At 44.6% G+C, this 20,771-nt stretch overlaps 1 protein-coding gene across 3 annotated transcripts in view; it reads left to right on the plus strand.

Moving 5' to 3' along the window:
* Positions 1-20,771, plus strand: part of rapgef6 (Rap guanine nucleotide exchange factor (GEF) 6) — a 233,921-nt gene that overhangs the window by 171,304 nt on the left and 41,846 nt on the right. For all 3 annotated transcript variants that reach the window (XM_080435375.1, XM_080435376.1, XM_080435377.1), the window contains 6 exons: positions 1,257-1,364; positions 2,380-2,583; positions 3,516-3,624; positions 4,224-4,467; positions 12,676-12,833; positions 18,496-18,736. In XM_080435375.1, coding sequence (XP_080291501.1) covers positions 1,257-1,364; positions 2,380-2,583; positions 3,516-3,624; positions 4,224-4,467; positions 12,676-12,833; positions 18,496-18,736 — 1,064 coding nt within the window. The remainder of the gene's footprint in view (positions 1-1,256; positions 1,365-2,379; positions 2,584-3,515; positions 3,625-4,223; positions 4,468-12,675; positions 12,834-18,495; positions 18,737-20,771) is intronic.

The raw sequence follows: 20,771 nt of genomic DNA on the forward strand, positions 1-20,771 counted from the left end.
GCACGGCCTTTGCTGGTGTGTGCACACCAGGAGGGTTTGCAGTGCATGTGAGTTCATATAGGTCAGTAAGTGTCCCTGTGCATGTTAAGTGTGTGCACATGTGAGCGAGCCCTGCTGGAAGAAACACACACACACACACACACACACACACACACACACACACACACACACATCTATATGTACTGGGAGCACATGGGGAATGTACACCACTATATAAGTTTTATTTGTGAGCCGGTTTATATGCTTCTCTTTGTGCGCTCATTGGCTCATGTGTCATTATCTGTGTTTACGCGTCTCTGTGGAAATTTCATGTGTGTGCGCCGCGTGCCTCTGGCGATCAATACCGAGTTCAGCAAGCTCAGCTGTCCCGGGGACCGGTAGCGATTTGTCCGGGGTCCTGACACTCCCATCGTCCATAAGTGATTTACCATAAGATTAGTCCTTGTGTTGTCAATAGTCTTTATGAGGCAGTCATCTGGCCGTTTAATCTCCTGCCCTGCTGAAGGGGATCCAGCCTCGCAGAGAAAACAATTGCGAGAGAGATAGACGAGTGAGATGGCGTGAAAAGAGATTGTTTTTTGATGATGAGCATTGTGGGCGTGCTCTGGTGGTTGGTTTCTTTATTGACTAACTTAAAAAATATGTTAAGAAGTCGCTGTTTCCAATGCTTTCAGCTTGACCCCTTAAAATCGATATACTTCATTGACCGGAGTCCCCCCAGGGGTCTATACTATTAGGCCCCTTTCTTTTTCTTCTACCAAACATCTTTGGTGAAAATAGCTGCTGTTTTCGCTGAATGTTCAGCCCAGAATAGGGACGCTAGAATTCATGTGGTTAAAGGGAACCCATGTCTGAAATGTTCTCTAGACCGTCGTCAAACGAGTTGTGATTACGACTGGTGCTGTTTTATAGTTTATAGCTTCTGCTCATTATTTGGCTCCCCCACTGCTTCCAACACATTACTTAGCAGACTAGCGGAAGGGCCGTTGCAGGGAACCCACGCTGCAGAATAAAACAGTTGACCAATTAACCATGAAACAGAAGCAGGGGGGCTGCTGTTTGTTCGTACAGTGAAAACCATTATTACAAAATTACACCGTAAACCATTATGAAAGTCCCCCTTATTTCTCAAACGTATCACAGAGGCGGTGTGTCCGTATATAGAGGGTGTTCTTTGAAGGAACAGGAAATTTAAAGTTTTGACGGAAGAGCCGTTGGGTGTGTGTGTGTGAGTAAAGGTTTCTTTCTGCCCACAGGTGACGAGGATAGTGTTGCTGTGGGTAAACAACCACTTCAATGACTTTGAAGGTGACCTGGCCATGACTCGCTTTCTGGAGGAGTTTGAAAAACATCTAGAGGCTACGGTAAGGTTTGCACTTTGGGGCGCACCGGTCCGGATAGTGCGTCCCCCACATAAATCACCCTGAACGTGGCTTGATTCCACCTGGAGACCTGTGTTGCATGTCTGTCCGTCTCTCTGCCCTCAAGTTTCCTATCTCTCTACTATTCTGTATATATAAAAGTATTAATAAAAGGAGATAGCACTTAAATGGTTAGTAAATGCAGATGATACATAAATAAATTATGTACTTGTCAAGAATGGCACAACAAGAAACACTAGTCTGTAATGGTTTGTTTGTTTGTGTACCTACTGTAGCTCCTCAGTTGTTTTTGCTAGGAAAAAACAACTGTTCATTAAAGCTTTAATAAATTATTCAACTGTTGAGTCGCAGCAGTTTAAAATGAGATGTGGTCTGAATAACTACAGTAGAGCCTAACACCTGAGTTAGCAGTTGCCAATGGAATGTTTCTTACCAATTCATTGGTCGTAGGCTTCATTCTGAAATAAAGTCACATTTCACTCAAATCTGGTGGGATCATAATCCACTTCCTTGTTTCACTGTAACAAAACAAAGAATCGATGTTGCCCAAACTACGTTTAGGAAAATGCTCATACATGTTATTACAGTACACTTAATCATTTTCATCAGCTTTTTTAAGAGGCTTGACAGGACAGTCTTAACAGTTGGCAATTAACCACTTAAACCATATATAATTGGCTGACCAGGATCCCCCAGGGGTCTGCACTTGGTCCCCTCCATTTTTCCCTCGACACCAAATCTCTTTGCTGAAAATGGCCTTTCTTCAAGCTACAAGATTGTAGATCTGCTATTTTTGCAAAATGGTCACCATTTTTGGCATGCCCAGAATAGGGACGCAAGGGTTCATGTGGTTAACAGGTGTCTGCTCCCGATTCGGTTTTCATTCATTCATTCATTCATTCATTCATTCATTCATTCATTCATTCATTCATTCACTCACTCACTCACTCACTCACTCACTCACTCACTCACTCACCTCTCATCCTCCCTCTGTCAGAAAATGAAGGGCCACCTGCGCCTGCTGAACATAGCGTGTGCGGCCAAGGCCAAGTGGAGGCAGATCACGCTGCAGAAGGCATCCAGGGAGTCTCCCCTCTACTTCAGCCTGCTAGGGGGCAGCGAGAGGGGTTTCGGCATCTTCGTGGAGTCGGTGGAGGAGGGCAGTAAGGCTTCGGAGACCGGGCTCAAACGGGGAGACCAGGTAAAAGAGGAGAAGACCTGAGATGGACCGTGTTTTTTGTTTTGTTTAGTTTTTTCCCTCCTCCTTCTTGGTGCTTGACTCTTAAGGTCCTTGCATATTTAGTGCGGTTAATTCACATTAATTTGAACTGCTGTTTGTGGCATGATTATCCACACAGAACGTGATGCGCAAGTGTTTTTAAACAAGATAGATTTTTCACTGTAAATAAAGGCATCAACCTGTATGAATGGGGCATTACCAAATGTGACATGTAGCATGTAGAATGTAGCATTTTATCATTTTAGTTTTTTCATTTCATATGAAAGCAGGGAATCATTTCAAAATAATTATATATTGGTTAATTAGATTGAGTGAATACTGTAGTTTTGAAACTACAGCTTATAGAACTGAAGCAGAGACTATGCTCTCTACTAATCTATCTATCCCATGTTGCTATGCTATTAACTCATTTTGGACAGAAAAAGATTTTCGTGACATTTTCTGTTTAACTGAACAACTGTCTCTCCTTCAAAAATCGTCACAAATCAATAGTTTGATGTGAAATATTACTCATCGTATTATCTGATAATTTATTCGTCGCATAAATCGCATCACTTCTCATTCTTACTTTCATTCTCAATTTCCCCTCGAGGATAAATAAGGTTTCAGCTTATCTTATGTAAGGATGTACGTGGAGGCCATACTACACGATCTCTGTGGTTCTGATACTGTGTTAGAGTTACACGAGTTGGTGTGGCTTCTTTTTATTGTCATCGCTTTATCAACTGAATTGATCTATTCCCTCAAAGTATCAGTATGATGTAATGGCATGCAATACGACACAACATCAGTCAGTCCCAAAGAATCTGATACTAGTGCGTATTAAATTATCCAAAACGTACAATCTGTATCCATTCATGTTCAGTTGTAATGCACCAGACTCTCCCTTTCAGATCATGGAGATCAACGGGCAGAACTTTGAGAACATCTCCTACGCCAAAGCTGTGGACATTCTGCGGAACAACACACACCTCTCTCTCACCGTCAAAACCAACATATTTGGTGAGTGAAATGTCTGGCATCTGGTTCCCTCTCCTGTGTGGTACTACTTTGTAAAAGTTGCTTTGGTAAAGTTGCTTCCCCAAATGATGGGTATACTATGCACAATACTACATTATATTTAGGGCTGCGACTATTACGTTCTTGGCGATTATTTTATCGATAACTTTTTTGATTAATCGAATAATGAAGAAGTGCGTTTTCTTAATTAATAAAAAATAAATACGGTGTATATATCAATTAATGAACACGAACAAATTCGAATAGATTTATATAATTGATTAAATCAATTAGTCTGATTAACCACTTAAGCCCTAATTTTATACTTTGTATAAGGGTCTCATGTAAAAGCACAGTGAGTTTGATTTCACTGAATGTTCACCTATTTGCCTATTATGACATGCCCAGAATACTAACCCAGTTATTCTCAACCTTTGCTGGATCAGGGCCCACTCAAAAATCTTGAAAGTGTTCGCGGTCCACCCATCTTAACACGGCAGCCATTCGGCTTTAAAATATTAATGTTATATTAAAACCGTATTTTTTGGCCAATTAGTGTACTAACCCACCACCTTTAACCCCCCCCCCCCCCCCCCGACCAGTGTTCAAGGAGCTCCTGAGCAGGATAGTGCACGAGAAGAAGAACGGCGGCCCACACATCCCCAAGATCCAGGAGAAGAAGGGGAACCGCTTCTCCATCCCGGACCTGCCGGGCGACATGGAGTTCCCCACCGACCACAAGAGCACCCGCAAGATGAAGGCCAACACCGTGTCGGGGGGCCGCAACAAGATCCGCAAGATGCTGGAGAAGACTCGCTTCAGCATCCTGCCTCCCAAACCCTTCAGGTAGAGTCCCATGGTTAGGGTTCACTGCTCCTAAAGTCTTCAGGTAGAGTCCCATGGTTAGGGTTCACTGCTCCTAAGCCCTTCAGGTAGAGTCCCATGGTTAGGGTTCACTGCTCCTAAAGCCTTCAGGTAGAGTCCCATGGTTAGGGTTCACTGCTCCTAAGCCCTTCAGGTAGAGTCCCATGGTTAGGGTTCACTGCTCCTAAGCCCTTCAGGTAGAGTCCCATGGTTAGGGTTCACTGCTCCTAAGCCCTTCAGGTAGAGTCCCATGGTTAGGGTTCACTGCTCCTAAGCCCTTCAGGTAGAGTCCCATGGTTAGGGTTCACTGCTCCTAAAGCCTCCAGGTAGAGTCCCATGGTTAGGGTTCACTGCTACCAAGCCCTTCAGGTAGAGTCACATGGTTCGGGTTCACTGACGTTGAAACCTTATTTTTGCATATCATCGTGGTCAGGCAGAAACCTTGCATCTCCATATTTCACCTTTCTTGTGATTTTGTTGTAGTAAATGAATACCCTACTTCGTCGCACAAAAGCATCTAAAAACAGCCGAACTTTGAGCTTGTAGATTGGCTATTTGAGCTATTTTAGAAACATTTTGAAAGTGTGAAAGTCTGTCTGATTCTATAAATATTTAACCAATGTGAAGTATTAACAAGAGCTTATGACTAAATAATAACTAATCGGATCCATTGGAAAGCACATTATTTTTTTCTTTTCCTTTTTTTCTCCATTTCCTGTAAAGTAACCTGCAGTTTTGGACATAACAAGGTTTCCACCCGACGGCGACGATATGAAAGGGTTCAAGAGTTCAGCGCTTATGCTCATGTTTTATTTACAGACATATGTTGTGAGTCTCTGTTATGTATAATTCTCGCTGCCCTCCAGACAGGCAGTGGTGGAAGAAGTACTCGGAAAGCAATAACACAATTTCTGTCCTGCTGTCTAAATTATATTTGATACAAAGGTATTGGCATCAAAATATACTTACAGTTGCTAACTTAAAAGTACTCATTATGCGGAGTATTAGTAATGCATTAATGTGCTAATCACTAAAGGTAGAGCTTATTTTAAATACTTTAGGTGCTGCTGAGTAGCTTAACCTATAATAATACTTCATCATTGATCAGTTAATGTATGTGTTTAGTATGAATAATCTAAATGGGCAAAGTAACTATTAACTAAAGCTGTCACATAGCTTCAGTGGAGTAAAAAGTACATTATTTGCATCTGAGATGTAGTGGAGTAGTATAAAGTATCAAAAAAAGTAGTAAAGAAAAAGTTGCCTCACTTAAGTATATGTACTTACCGGTAGTTACTTTCAAACCACTGTAGGTACAGTATACTTTCTCCGCTAGTCTTTGCAGCCAGAGAGAGACCAGCAAAGATCCCATGTGTTTTTTTTATGGATCTCCAAAGCCAAATACATCCAGCCAGCAAAGACATTATCAGGAAGCAGTATTTTGATAACACGATTTCACTGTTTCAGTATTATTGCCGCCGGGAAGATCTCGTTGGGAAGAGTGAATGTGTAAAACTCTCCATCTCTCTCGTAATAAGTCGAGTGCAGTCAAGGATGCCTTTGAGCAAGGCTTTTAATAACGCTACTGAAACTCCCCAAGGTGGGATGTATAACAAGAACACTAAAACAAGTTTACAAAGTGCATCTCATAAAGTCAGAGAGAAGGAAGAAAAATAATTAAATCATTACATACAAAACTAGAAAAAGTGCTCCTCGGAGCACAGGTCTCCGCCAGGTCAGAAATCGGCCTCATGGTGGCGCTATAACCGCCCCATGTAAAAAATGTGGGGCAGAGGTTCGGAATTGGCATCCAGGGAGTGTGTTTGCAAAGTTTCGCTGCGATCAGGTTGCAAAACATACTCTCTCGGCCTGGCGGAGACAATAAATGCATGAACATAATAGTATTTTAAAATGAAGTACTAATTACAGTATAGGACATTCACAGTTTAACTCCGCTATATAAATATACTTCCTTGACCTGGCTTTCCCAGGGGTCTGTATCTGGCCCCCTCCTTTTTTCCCTTTACACCAAATCCCCGCCGCCGCAAATAGCCTTGACACACACAAATAGACGTTCCAATTTATTATAATTCTTATAATTACCTGCCCAGAAGCGGGACCCTAGAACAGTCCACTGGCCGATATTAAAAGACACATCACCGTCGTCATCATTCATAACCACCCTCCAGACTCTTAAAGGGATTTTACACACAGGAGCTAAGATTGAGTGTTCTCTCTTGCCATAAACGTGTCATTACAGCCCTTGATTTTTATTTCATCATTTCATCAGGGTGTCTTTCCCTGGGCCTCATTAAGCTCATTGTGCCGACGCTTGTGAGAGGAGATGCCGCTCGTGATCATGTTAATTACACATCTAACTGTCAACGTTTGCTCTTGCATGCTATAAACATGCGCACACACATACACACACACACACACACACACACACACACACACACACACACACACACACACACACACACACACACACACAGACACAAGCGTATTCTCTTGTTTCTCTCACAGACACTACTCTTGTACGCACACATATGGACAAAATAAAAGAACATTGTGCACACTCACAATCTCTTACAAATAGTGATGTATTGATGCAATTACAGTCTCTCTCTCTCACACACACACACACACACACACACACACATACACACGCACGCACACACAATAACCCTTCCACGCATCTACATACATACAGTATGTAAATGTATAGATATACTCACAGTCTCTTTCTCTCTCTCTCTCTCTGTCGCACACTCACATTCACGAACAGGCTCGCTCCCTCTCTGCTCTGATAATTTTCAACAGCTTTGTGCTGATAATACCTACAGTAATCATACGTTTTCGACTTGCATGGAGGCTGATTGCCTCCTGTCTCATAACGTCATGCGCCAAGCGGCCTTCGATCCAACACCGGCAAACACATTCCAACGATTCACTGCAGTCGTTTCCTTTGATCGACTAAATGGCCCCTTTCATGCCATTCATTTTGTTCTTTATTTCGCCATTGAGTGCCATTCAGTCACCCCCGCAATTAAGTCACAATGATCAGCAGGGATGGACGAAGGATGAGGGATTCAGGTCCATCTGTATTCAGTTCAGTGTCTTGTGTTATTGAGATGGAAAACGCAAAAGGCTGAGTGAAGGTGAACAATGAACAACATAATGGCTGACTAGATGTATAAACTTCCCCCACAGTTTTTATACGTCATTTGTCCTTGTGTGCATGTGTGTGTGTGTGTGTGTGTGTGTGGTTAGGACCCTGTCGCATTGCTGCGTATGATTTAAAATGGCCTGATCGACATAGAGTGTTAAACTTGTCCCTGAGCTGGGGGCACGGTGGCGCAGTCGGTAGCGCTGTCGCCTCACAGCTAGAAGGTCCTGGGTTCGATTCCCGCCGGGGACGCTGTGGGCACTGGGGGCGTGTCTTCTCCTCCGCGTCATCAGCGCCCATACCCTAGGTGGGGTTGGCGAAAGGGCCTACTCTGTGTGGAGTTTGCATGTTCTCCCCGTGTCTCCTAGGGTAGTTAATACCCTCACAAAAACATGTAGTAATCCTGGTCACTATACCGCCTCCCCCATGACAGCCGGGGCGCCTGATGGAGGGGAAGGGAACTGGTTGGAATAACGTGTCCCTTCCACGCGCTACGTCCAACCAGGGAAACTCCCCCCTGTCAGGTGACAAGAAGGTCAGTTGGCTCTCATGCCTGAAGGAAGCATGAGCTCGGCCCTGGCCTCCCTACTGTGGGGTGACAGGTGTAATACTGGTGTAGGGCTGGTGTAGTGCCCAGGATCACTTAGGAAATTGGCACCGGGTGAAAAAAATGGGTTACAAAAATCGCGGGATAAAAATTAAAAAAAAAAAAAAACTTGTCCCTGAGCTACTGTATTCGTCTGATCGCCATGCAGGACATGCATGTAACTGTGCTTTTAGTCAGAGAACACATGGGTACAGTGTATTGCTCAAGAGCAGTTTGGAGGAGTACAGAGACTGAATCAGTCCTGTGACGTTCAGGTTACTGGACAGTCATCTGCGACACATTTTGAGGACAAATCTAGACATTTTGAGGAAAAATCTGGATGTGTAGAGCGTCTATTAAAAGCCTAAATTGTAAAGAACTTATTGAATACCTTACAATACCTACATTTGATTTATCTTTTTGGCCAGTGCTGGCACAAATGCCAAGAACCTCTCTATTCTCTGATGACATTGGCTTCCACTTCATACCAGGGATTTATATGACTATAAAAGTCAGGCAAAGTATAAAAAGCCACTTTGCAATAGTCTGCTCTCTTGTCTGCCAAATTAATCTGTGTGTGCGTGTGCTAGCATGCATGAGTGAATGCATACACAAGGACACGTTTGTGTGACTTTTGCACACAAGCACATCACATATTGACCAGCCCAGTTGATTTAGCATCCCCAGATTGGAAAGCAATAGACAGAGTCGTTAGGTTATAGTTAGTCTAGACACAAGAGCAGGTGATTTACAGACAAGTCTATAATGTACTATAACTCCCTAAAGTCAATCCCACCAATCTTTTCAATTTCAGCTTACATAGCATGTTGTTTACTTTAGAACGATGCTAGGTTTGATGATTACCTGGTATCCTAGTGTCTTTGAAGCACTACAGTCAGTACAGTGCTCTCTTTGCAATCTCTACTTATGTGACCATTTACTCTGGTTTTGCACGTGTACATTAGGTCGCTCTGGTGTCTGCTAAATCCAATTTATGCTGGGAGGGGGGTGGGGGGGGGGTTGCTCTTGGGCAAAGCCCTTTACCCACAACCACTCCCAATTACACTGCCAGCTCCCACATGTCAATAACCATGACTGTAATTATTTCATTCAATAATATAAAGTTGAGGATACGGTAAGTTGAACCTTTTTCGATCCCTGGAGGGAAATTCAGGTGTCCGTGCAGCAACAAGGCTAAAACACAGGAGGGGCACAGGTTAGAATAAAAGTAAAAACCAACAGCATAGACCAGGCTCACAGCCACTATTAGTCTTTTGCATTAGCATATTAATAGATACACAACCATACACAACAATATACACAATACTTATTCATTAAGATAAGGTGAAATATTAAAATGACTTAAGTGACAAATAGCACTGGCATCATAACGCGCAACAAAAAAAGTAATAATTAATTTAAGATGTGAAAATGTTTTATTTGCTTCATGGGACTTTTCCAAGCAGAGGGTGCAGTGAGTCGGTCGGATTTGGATTTGTTGCAGTTTGCTCTGAAACCCATCAGCGTTGAGGACACAAATATGCTAAATATGCCTTCTACAGTATCTAACATGTTTGAGCCAGCAGCTTTTACACACTTGAGATGGTTTGCATTCTGTTGACATGCCTGTGTGTGTGTGTGTGTGTGTGTGTGTGTGTGTGTGTGTGTGTGTGTGTGTGTGTGTGTGTGTGTGTGTGTGTGTGTGTGTGTGTGTGTGTGTGTGTGTGTGTGTGTGTGTGTGTGTGTGTGTGTGTGTGTTTGTCGTGTGTGTGTACGCCTGTGGGTGCCTTTAACTTCTCTGTCGGTGTTACTGTGCTGCATCAGCGCAGACGCTGCTCCTGTTTAGTTTTCATGCTTGTCAATGTGGTCTCTCTCCCCCCTCGTCTCCCTCTGTGCTGCTTCAGGGGCCTGTTTGGGTAAGACCTCTTGTGTAACCCCCTCCCTCCCTCCATCCTCCCATCCTCCCCCATCAATGTAGTTGAAAACACACCTCAGGCAGCTTCACAGAGACACCATGAGCTTCATCAACACAGTCACAGAGCAGTGGTTCTCAAACGTTTTAATTTCCAGGACCAAATTGGACCCGTAAGGATTCTATTTGGTACTGTACAGACCTGTAAGGGTCCATTTGGTTCACAACTATCAATCATTTAGCTGGGGACCTCCCGAAACCCCCTCAAGGACCCCTGGGGTCTCCCCCGACCCCACTTTGAGAACCACTGAGCCAGAGGACCTCAGAATTGGTAGAATTGATGCTACTTAAATTCAGCACGCAAACGCATCCTTCTCTCGCCTCCTTGCCGCCTCCACATTAACCCACATTAAACTACAATTTTGCCTAATCCATTTTTCCTTGGCCATTGTCGCTATTTTCTAAACGTTCTGGTATTCAACGATTTCTCTGTTCCACCCTCTGTGGATCAAGTGCTGCGGGACATAATAAACGAGGCCTTGGTTTGCTGCAGTGTTGGAATAAATGAACAGAACGCAGCCGGAGCAGGAGTTTCTTTCAGGTTCCCATGGCATACCCAGCATACCTTGGAAACTCAGAATGCGGCGAGGCAATAGAGAGAAACTTTTAAGATGCGTTCTCTGTGCAGAATACACAATAAGGCTACAGAGCTTTACTCAGTTTTTAACCCGTGAATTAGCCCTCACAAAGCCGCAAGCCGCCGTGCATATAACCACATTATGCTGTGACCCTTCGATAGGTGAACTGTGTTCCATCTCAACCGTCGTAAGCTTGCTGTGCACCCTTCATTGTGAGTGTAAAAAATGTGTATTGGTAAATTCATCAGTTGCTGACAGCCAAGTGAAGTAAATTGTCTCTCCTCGCCGCATGACTGCCACCCGCTCAACAGCCCTCATGCATTTTGCGATATCATTTTCTGTCACCATCTCGGCTTTCGTTGTGGAAGACATTAGGAGGCTTACGATGCACGCGAGTGCCTTCGATCTATGTCCAGGGTTAATTTGAGCCCAGTGTTTATCTCAATTGGGGCTATTTTCGCCATTACTCTCGGGCCATCTCTCTCTGAATCTCCCATACTTTTATTGTCACTCTCTCTCTCCCTCCCTCCTTGTATCTTTTTCTACCCCTCAATTTTTCAAAGCATCTCTCTCATTCACTCCTGTGGATGCTGCAGCACGCATCACAGATTACTGAGGCTTTGCTACAGTAGAGCTCAACTATGTCCACAGAGGCCCTGCTGGATTGGGTGGCTGCACCACCCAATCCTTATGCATTAGTATGTGATGTTTTAGAAATGTTCATGTTTAGTCTGGGGATTTTGTGGATTCGTCTCATTTCAATTACCACTTAAGCCCGATCTACAAGCTGTTTAACAATTGCCTATAATGACATGCCCAAAATAAGGAAATCAGAATGTGGTTGCACACACTCCATCTATAGCCCTCATTTTTTAACTCCAATCTAAACAATCTGTGGTTCTCTGGGGAGCTGCCCTTTCTGTTTCCTCTCATCAGCCTACTCCAGCCTCTGAGAGAGACCCAGTCAAACTAATGACATCATTGATGTAAAGGTTAGCGTTTGCATATCGCTGAGCGAGGCTAGCTACTGTACAGTAGCTAGCCTCTTTCACACATGTGCAAGGACCGATGGCTCCAGGCTAAATGCTAGACCCGCACATGACGTTTGCTAGACCTGCACTTGAAAGAAGAACCCTCTGATTGAAACACACACACGCACAAACACACACACACGCTAAGGAATATAGAAGCGATCATTGTGTCCACCTTCTGTGTCGTGCCTTCTGTGTACCATGTCTGTTTTGACATGCCTCATGTCTATTTGTCTCTTGTCACTTTGTGTACGTTCTGTATATGTAGTGTTTGTTTCTAAACTTGTGTGTCTAGTGCGTGTCTGTGAAAGCGCTGCAAAGCAGTTGGCGCCATTCATGGACCGTCTCATGGATGAATTTGTAGCTGTTCCCCTCCTGTCTGTTAAATGTTAAAGATCCGTTTCGCCTCCGTCAAGAAATGTACTTCTTGGATTATGCTCTCCTGCGATGGTAGACATTTTCATAAAAGTCTCCCGGCGTTAAGTTTCTCTGTTGTTTTTCTTGTTATTGGTTTGGACGGAGTTATGTATGTACTTTACGGTCTCCTGTCGCCAATCAAGCAAAAAGTGCACTCCTCTACTGATTCTCACTTAAAAGCTTACAACAGTAATAACCAATACAAACGCTTGGGGAAATGGAAAACAAAATGTCTACCGCTGCAGAATGAAAAACTAACAAATAAGAAAACTTCAAAAGCGAATTTTGGAGGAGCGCTGCGCTCGACCTTTTTGTTCACCACCTGAGCGATTCCAGACGCTCCCGTCTAAGACTGTATGTCTCTCCTTTGTCTCTCTCCCTCTCTCTCTTGTGTCTTTCTCTCTCCATTCATCTCTCCATCCTCTCGTCCCGGACAGTGATGGAGGTGTGGGCCAGTCCCAGGACGACAGCTACGTGGGCACCAAGCAGTGTCGTCACAGCGTGGCCATCATGCCCATCCCTGGAAGCCTGTCGTCCAGCAGCCCCGACCTGCTGCAGCCCGCCACCAGCGTGCTGGACTTCTCCAACCCTGCAGGTGAGAGGCTGACAATGATGGACAGAGGGAGAGAGATGAGTTGAGAGTGTGTTTTGTTTTTTATGATACGGGCACTTGGCAATGTCAGCATGGTCAATCATGCTCCTTGAATTGAGTTGAGAGTTTGACTTTATATTTAGGTCGGGTCTATAATAATAAGTTATAAACACATTTATAATGCATTATGATGCACTTATAATGCTTCATAACACTCGTTATAAATGTTTATAATTATGCATAACGACTTATAACAAAGACACTTTATAACTAAGTTAACCCATTAAGACCTGATGCCGATTCTACAAATGCCTTCTAAATCAGTAGTTCTTAAAAAAAATTGTGCCAAGGACCCACAAAATGGTATTCGGCCGCGGACCCCCATTGAAAAGGGTGTCGAGGGTGTCGCTCTCTGAAAATAGTCAATCTAATCTAATCTAGATTGTAGATCTGCTATTTTTGATGAATGACGCAGTCTTACGACATAACCTAAGCATTGTCCTAAGTATAACCTAAGCATTACTCACGCCTTTGTCGTTATGTTGTTACCACAGCAACCAATGCAGATAGGTCGACGATGTCTGAAAACTGATATCTGATCACTTGCCGGTAACAGCGTGGACAGTCAGTCTCTAAAGATCGTATCTGAGAAACAAATCAGGTTCGCCTGCTGTTCTGAACAAAGCCATAGCGGCTTTGATCGTGAAACGAACCCTGCAGTAACTGTTTCTATCCATGCCAGTGCAGAGGCCAGGCTGCTCGCTCTGGTATGTTGCGCTAAAGGCAGCCAAAGTTCTGCAAGGCTCTGTTGTAACACTTGACTGCAGATCCGTCGTCCTTTTCGTCTGATGACGATGGTAGAGAGCCACTTGTAGAGTGAAGGACCCTGCTGCTTGGTGAGCACAGGGGCTCGCTGTACTCTGGCGCCCTGCGTGCCTTCGACCGTAATTACATAAAGCAGCTATGTGAGAACCGCAGTGTAAGTTATATACTTCCAACTGACAGGCACGTGTACACACACACACACACACACACACACACACACACACACACACACACACACACACACACACACACACACACACACACACACACACACACATACCTGCACAAATGTGTAGTGATATACAGCTGTCACACACACCCTCATACAAATTGAAATACCACACCCACATGCTTACAGTACTGTATGTGTAAGAAAGCTTGCACCCGCATGCATCCATACACATAAAACACTCATTTCAAAAGTACTGTACTTATTATGTGGGAATCACACACATACTAGTGCTAGAAGCTTTTAAGAACATGTATTTTCACACATGCACACGCACACACACGGGTCATTCCTTTTGATGTGGCTGAAAACAGCAGTGGAATGGCGTCCATCTGAGAAGAATTAACCTCCCGGACAATTACTGTAGCCCTCTTTATTACGTTTCTGTCTGACAGTTTTGTCGGCTCCTAATTATTAAAATTACAAAGTGGGCCTCCCGGAGGAGCAGGGAGATTAAGTGAGAGAAAGGGAAAAGAGAGAGAGAGAGAGAAAGAGAGAGTGAGTGAATATGGTTCTGATTTATCGCCACCCGCCCCCACGTTCTTAGTCTGCAGACCAATATGTCACATGTCTGTACTAGTGCACACACACACACACACACACACACACACACACATATGCGCTCGCACATGCGCACCCACTCACACACGCTGCACGACACATAGACACAGCATGCACTATGCAACATAGACATACACATAAACACACAGCACTTACAGTATACACATACTGTACACTACACATCACACATGCACATACGGCACCACATTAATCATCCCCCATTAGCCTGGGTTTCCATTCGTCTCCTCCAGTTCTCCAGCCTGCCATTAGACTCCAAAGTTGTGTGTGTGTGTGTGTGTGTGTGTGTGTGTGTGTGTGTGTGTGTGTGTGTGTGTGTGTGTGTGTGTGTGTGTGTGTGTGTGTGTGTGTGTGTGTGTGTGTGTGTGTGTGTGTGTGTGTGTGTGTGTGTGTGTGTGTGTGTGTGTGTTGTGTGGGACGGCTGTTCTGCTGACATATACCCCCCTTTACCAGCGACTCCATGGGTTCTGTGAGTCCATTAAAACAGTGGTTTTCTAACATTTTATTGTCAAGGACCCCAAAAATGTATATGTATTTTGCATAAGATAAGATATGTCACACACACAAAAAAAAATTCTCAAGTAGCTAAAAAGTCAAATGGGGCTTAAGTGTTTAAACGGTTCCTCCTTTTGCTGGGGACCCCCTTGAACCCCCCAAAGGACCCCTGGGGGTACCCGGACCCCACTTTGATATCCAATGCTGATGATTTGGCAGTAGGTAGGCTCTAAAACACTACCTACCTACTGTACTTACTGTACCTAGTACCTACCCACCTACCAACCAACCGTGAGGACAGTGAGGACCTGTATGGGTTCTTGTTGAGAGTTTGCAGAACAACAGTAACACATGGACAAACAAGCAAATTGGTTCAGGAGTCCATTCAGAGATGAAGCAGAGAGATGGACAGCCAGTTGGACAAGCCAAGGCATGTGGTAGCAGGGGTCCATGAGGCAAAAATCAAAGCACAATTGACATAGTTTACAGACCTTTTTTTGCAGTGATGTTGCGTTATTGTTCTCAGTTTTTAGAGGTTGAAGACGGAGATGTTTGCCTGTGGGACTGTTTGTGTGTCATTGTTGTTGTATTTTTATCTTTTTCGTTATGGAAGTCTCATACAGTGCCTGTATAAATAAATCAAGACCTTTATTGATCCCGTGGGGGAAATTCAGGTGTGTGTATTTGTATATGTCTGTGATTGTTTATTATGGTTCCAACAATGAAACAGCATTTCTCCACTGTGTTCTCTCTCTCGCTCTCTCTCTGTTTTCCATGTCTTTCTCCCTTTCTCTCTTTCATATTCATTTCTTCTTCCTTGTCTTAGCCTCATTCATTTCTCTCTCTCTCTCTGTCTGTCTGTCTGTCTGTCTGTCTGTCTGTCTGTCTGTCTGTCTGTCTGTCTGTCTGTCTGTCTGTCTGTCTGTCTGGTCTTTGTTTGTCACTCAATGTCCGCGGTGGTGATTTGATGATTTGAGACAGATGTTAGACTGTAGACAAGATGAGTCATTCACAGCTTATACTTTCCCATGGACAGACCAATGTAAAGAAAAAGAGGCTTTTCACTTCTGTAATGTTTCCAACCACTTTGTCTTTTCTCTTTTTTTCCCCCTTCCCTCTCTCTTTCTGTCCTCTCTCTCCCTCTCGCTTTCTCTCTTTCTCTCTCTCACTGTCCTTACCTTTTCTCTTTGTCTCTCTATTTTCCTCCTTCTCTGGCCCTCCTTACTGCTTGCCAAGCCTTGGGACTCTACTGTAAGTATAAATACCCTCAATGCCAGTGTTTTGTGTTTTGTTTGTGTCACAGTTAACGTGTTCCCTTGCCTCCCTTTAACCAGTTCAGCCGTATTACTTCCTTACTTACGTCGTATGATCAAAATAGCCCATCTACAAGCTCACCGTTATGAGCAATTTTTGAAAGTTACTTTTAATTCAGGAGCCATTTCCATGCCTTCATTCCCATCAACTGCAGTCTTTCTGTCCAGTATCTGTACACGTTAAATAGTACATTCATACGTCTGGACGGTGTACCATGACTGCATCCGTACACGCTTTCATGCGTGACATTTTTCACCCTCCACAGTTCTTCCCCCTCCTCTCCTCTCTGCTCTGCTCTCAGCCCCCCCGGGGCGGGGGGCACATCGGTCCCTGCACCCTTCCCATCCCGGCCGCCTCGACGTGCAATTTATCTCTTGCGTCCGTGTGACAGAGAGAGTGGGTAAATATTTGGCAGGGACGAGATGAGGAGAGCTTGTGGGAACCGTGGCACAGGCAACTCGCAGTGCTGCGTTTGCAAAAACCTGACTGGCGACACCCCTGGCCCAACCCTGAACGCTGTTCCTCCCCCCCTGTCTGTGAAATGCGTGCCTTTTTGTGTTTAGAATGAATCTCTGGCCACAGTCGATGGATGATTTCCGCTGGCGTCTGTAATAAACAGTCCCATGTTTTTTAGATGGTTAAATGATGTGTTGTTTATGGTGATGGCTTCTCTGGATGGACTGTAATTGCTCGCGTACGTTCAGGTCAGTTAAGAGCCTGTCTCCAGTGTTAAATATGACCAGCCCTGTCGTACTGTACTGTACATACAGTACATACACACATAAGGCTCTTTAAGCAGCCTGGAGTGTGAATGATTGCCTGTCGTTTATACTGTAGTGAATCATTCTTTCTCATCTTCTTATTATTGGCTTGGGGATCACTGATTTGTTCCTGCTGATCGCGCTGCTGTTATAATAATGATAAAGATGGCAGTTATGAGCCTCTCTCCCCTTCTCTCTCCATTTGCCCCCTTTCTGTGTCATTTACACAGTCACACACAGGCTCATACACACACATACTATACACAAACAATTACAGCCTCTTTAGCGAGGATGAGTATAATGGCACATGGATCATTGAACATGCTTCTCTTTCGCGTGTGTGTGTGTGTGTGGGGGTGTGTGTGTGTGTGTGTGTGTGTGTGTGTGTGTGTGTGTGTGTGTGTGTGTGTGTGTGTGTGTGTGTGTGTGTGTGTGTGTGTGTGTGTGTGTGTGTGTGTGTGTGTGTGTGTGTGTGTGTGTGCAGTGTTTTTGTGTCTGTTTATCTGTTGTGCCCACACATCGTTTTTATGTCTGTGTGCAAGAGAGCATGCATGGGGTACAAATTCATCAGTGACACACACACACACACACACACACACTTTCTCTCTCTGTCACTCTCTTTCCATCTTCTGTCATTGTCACCCCTTTTCTACATGATGTGTTTCGGTTTTGAGTCATTAAGTGCCCAACAAAAAGCTCTGTGACGGCTTAATCTATCTTATCAGTCACACTAGCTTACCGGCTACGTACAACCATACATGGTTCATTGTTTTAAAGCTCTCTCCATCTTCTCTCTCTCTCTAAACCTTTTAATGAGACTTTTTCATTATTTGATGCTTAGACAGTAGTTGTGCATTATTCGACACGCTGGTGAAAATTTGTTATCACCAGCGTGTCGGATAATGCACAAATGTCTCCCTCATCAGTGGTCTGATTAATCTATTGTCAACTCAAGCACGCAGGCAGGAGATTTTTTGTTTCTCTTTTTTGATTCATTGTTTTGACTCAGAGAGAGGTAAAAAAAAAATCACTGAACCCTGTACTGTATATGTAAGACCATTTAGTTTGAAAGTCCAATTACTTTCTAACTGTCGGCCGTAGCTGAGTGTGTAGAGAGGCCGTCTGGGAATGGGAAGTTCGCTGGTTCGACTCTAGGCTTGCACAGTTGATTTTTCCCTAAGCAAGACACTTAAAAGCTCCCTCATGTGCTCATCTGAGCAGCCATTTGCTGGGTAAAAAAAGCAATTTCCCCTTCTCCAGGAAGCAGTAAATACACCTTTTCCCTACCTGTTTGCCTGTTTGTTTGTTTGCTTGTCTGTCTGCCTCCTCCTTGTCGGTCCATCCACACATCCACATATTCAGCCATTTTTTTAAAATGTATTCAATCCTTTCCTTCAGCAAAGTAATCCATGGATTTTATCCATCAATCCCTTGTACCTGACGCATCTCCTCTCTCCTCTAGACATCCCAGACCAGGTAATCCGCGTGTTCAAGGCCGACCAGCAGAGCTGCTACATCATCATCAGCAAGGACACGACGGCCAAGGATGTGGTGTCGCACACCGTCAACGAGTTCGGCCTGCTGGCCTCGCCGGAGACCTACTCGCTGTGCGAGGTGTCCGTCAGCCCCGAGGGGGTCATCAAACAGCGGCGACTCCCCGACCAGCTCTCCAAGCTGGCCGACCGCATCCAGCTCAACGGCAGGTAAAGAGATGGTTTTCCCCTGTACTGAGATGGAAGGTTGTTAGATCTGGCAGAGAGGGAAAGGCTTCAGGGAGATTAGGGCGGCTGTGGCTCAGGAGGTAGAGCAGGTCGTCCATTGATCCGTGGGTCGGCGGTTCGAATCCCAACTCCTCCTGTCCACATGTCGAAGTGTCCTTGGGCAAGACACTGAACCCTACATTGCCTCCAATGATTCGGTCGGCGCTAGCTTGCCACCATTGGTGTGTGAATGTGGGAAAAGTGGGGACGCTGGCGTCGACTGTTCGCCGCTCCACCTCCCAATGCCCCCCCTGTATGAATGAATGAACCATTGTAAAGCGCTTTGAGTAAGTTTGAGTACTTAGAAAAGCGCCATATAAATGCAATTCATTACGGGATCCTAGACCAGCAAGATTACTAAGTGGTCGCCCCAGGTTGAGTGACTTAACCAGTACACCGTTGTAGCCAACGTCTGGACAACCTCTCAACAGCTGGGAGCCAGGCCGGTGGCGTCAGCAAACTTTTAACAACAACAAGGGGCTAAACAAAGCCGTTTGAAGTTGTCCCACCACCATCCACTTCTGATAAGACAACAGATCAGGAAAGGGGGGGAGAAAGCCAGGCCAACCAAATGGCCACACACACACACACACACACACACACACACACAACTCCCCCCCCCTCTCTCTCTTTCTCCCTCTTTTTGAGCGCATCAATCATGAATCATGTTTTCACCACAAAGAAGACATTACACGTGACCTCATGGAGAGACATGCGGACAATAATGGACAATAATGTGAAAATGTAGTACTATGCTGTATTTCCAGATGCTTGGTGTGTAGAAGTGACCTGGGCATGAACCAAGGGGGCCCATGGCTGACCTCGGTCATAAAAATCCACTGAAGGGTCTGCTTCCCCCCCCCTGCGACTCAGAGTCAGCAATCCCACATCAGATAAAGAATTAGCATAGTAAGGACATTGGACCACATGAAAGGGTTTTAGGGTATATAGATCCCACACGAACAACACTCTTTGCTCAAAGCCGCCAAGGGATGATCTCCCTGGCTCTCCCATCACCAACCAAGGACGAGGAGGGTTAACCAGCCTTCCTAGGGCTCTTCAACACGGGACCTCCTGTCGGCTCCATCCAACCAACGACGCGATCCAAGGGACACACAAGTCCCCGTAGCACGGAGGCCTACCACGGCCTCACTCTCGTCTACCCGCGGCAGCGAGCACCGAAAGAGCGCCAATGCGCCCTTCTCCAAGAGGACATCACCGCGGTCAACTCGGCGACCCGGCCTCCGCCACCGTCGACGCCAACTCAGTATTACCTTTACACTGAGATTCCCGAACTCTGAGACCACTCGCTAGAACCAGTGCCAAGTTGGGCTTAGAGCGCGGCTGTGTACCTTTCTCCCGAAATCCAGAGTCTCCGGACTCAGGCCCCTATCCAGGGTCTAAAGGTGTGTTGAACCATTTTGATTTGTGCATTAATCTTAAGGCGACGTTACTGTGTTTACCAGAGAATATCTGTTATAGTTGAGCATAGCTCAGAAGGTTTTACAATAATGCATCTCCAATGCGATTCCTTCTTTTACTCTCTGTGACTTTTTCTCTCTCCTGTTTTCTTATCTCCCCACATTAACTCCATACACAACATAAGTTTCTGTTTCCCAAGCGTTGCTTTATAAATACTTGTAACGGTGAAGTCTGAATAAACCCAATTTTATTGTACCAAGGAAAGTAATGATGTGTGGTGTCTTTTGTCCGACCAGTTAAAATGTATCTCTCTCTGATTAAACAGACATTTATATAAACCTGTCCAAGAACTCACGTTACATTACAGTGACGTAAGATTCAATAATAATAATATATATATATATACCTATATGTATGTATTATTATATTGTAATTGATTCATAAATTATATTTATATGGTTTATGAGCTAATTACGTCCTGTGTTCATATGCTGCGATCTCATCCAGTGTCATGATCATTACAGGTGGTGCCCCGTTATACGAGGCAGGTTTTTGT

This window comes from Gymnoscopelus braueri (genome assembly GCF_963280865.1).
Source record: "Gymnoscopelus braueri genome assembly, chromosome: 8".
In the NCBI taxonomy this organism is placed as follows: domain Eukaryota; kingdom Metazoa; phylum Chordata; class Actinopteri; order Myctophiformes; family Myctophidae; genus Gymnoscopelus; species Gymnoscopelus braueri.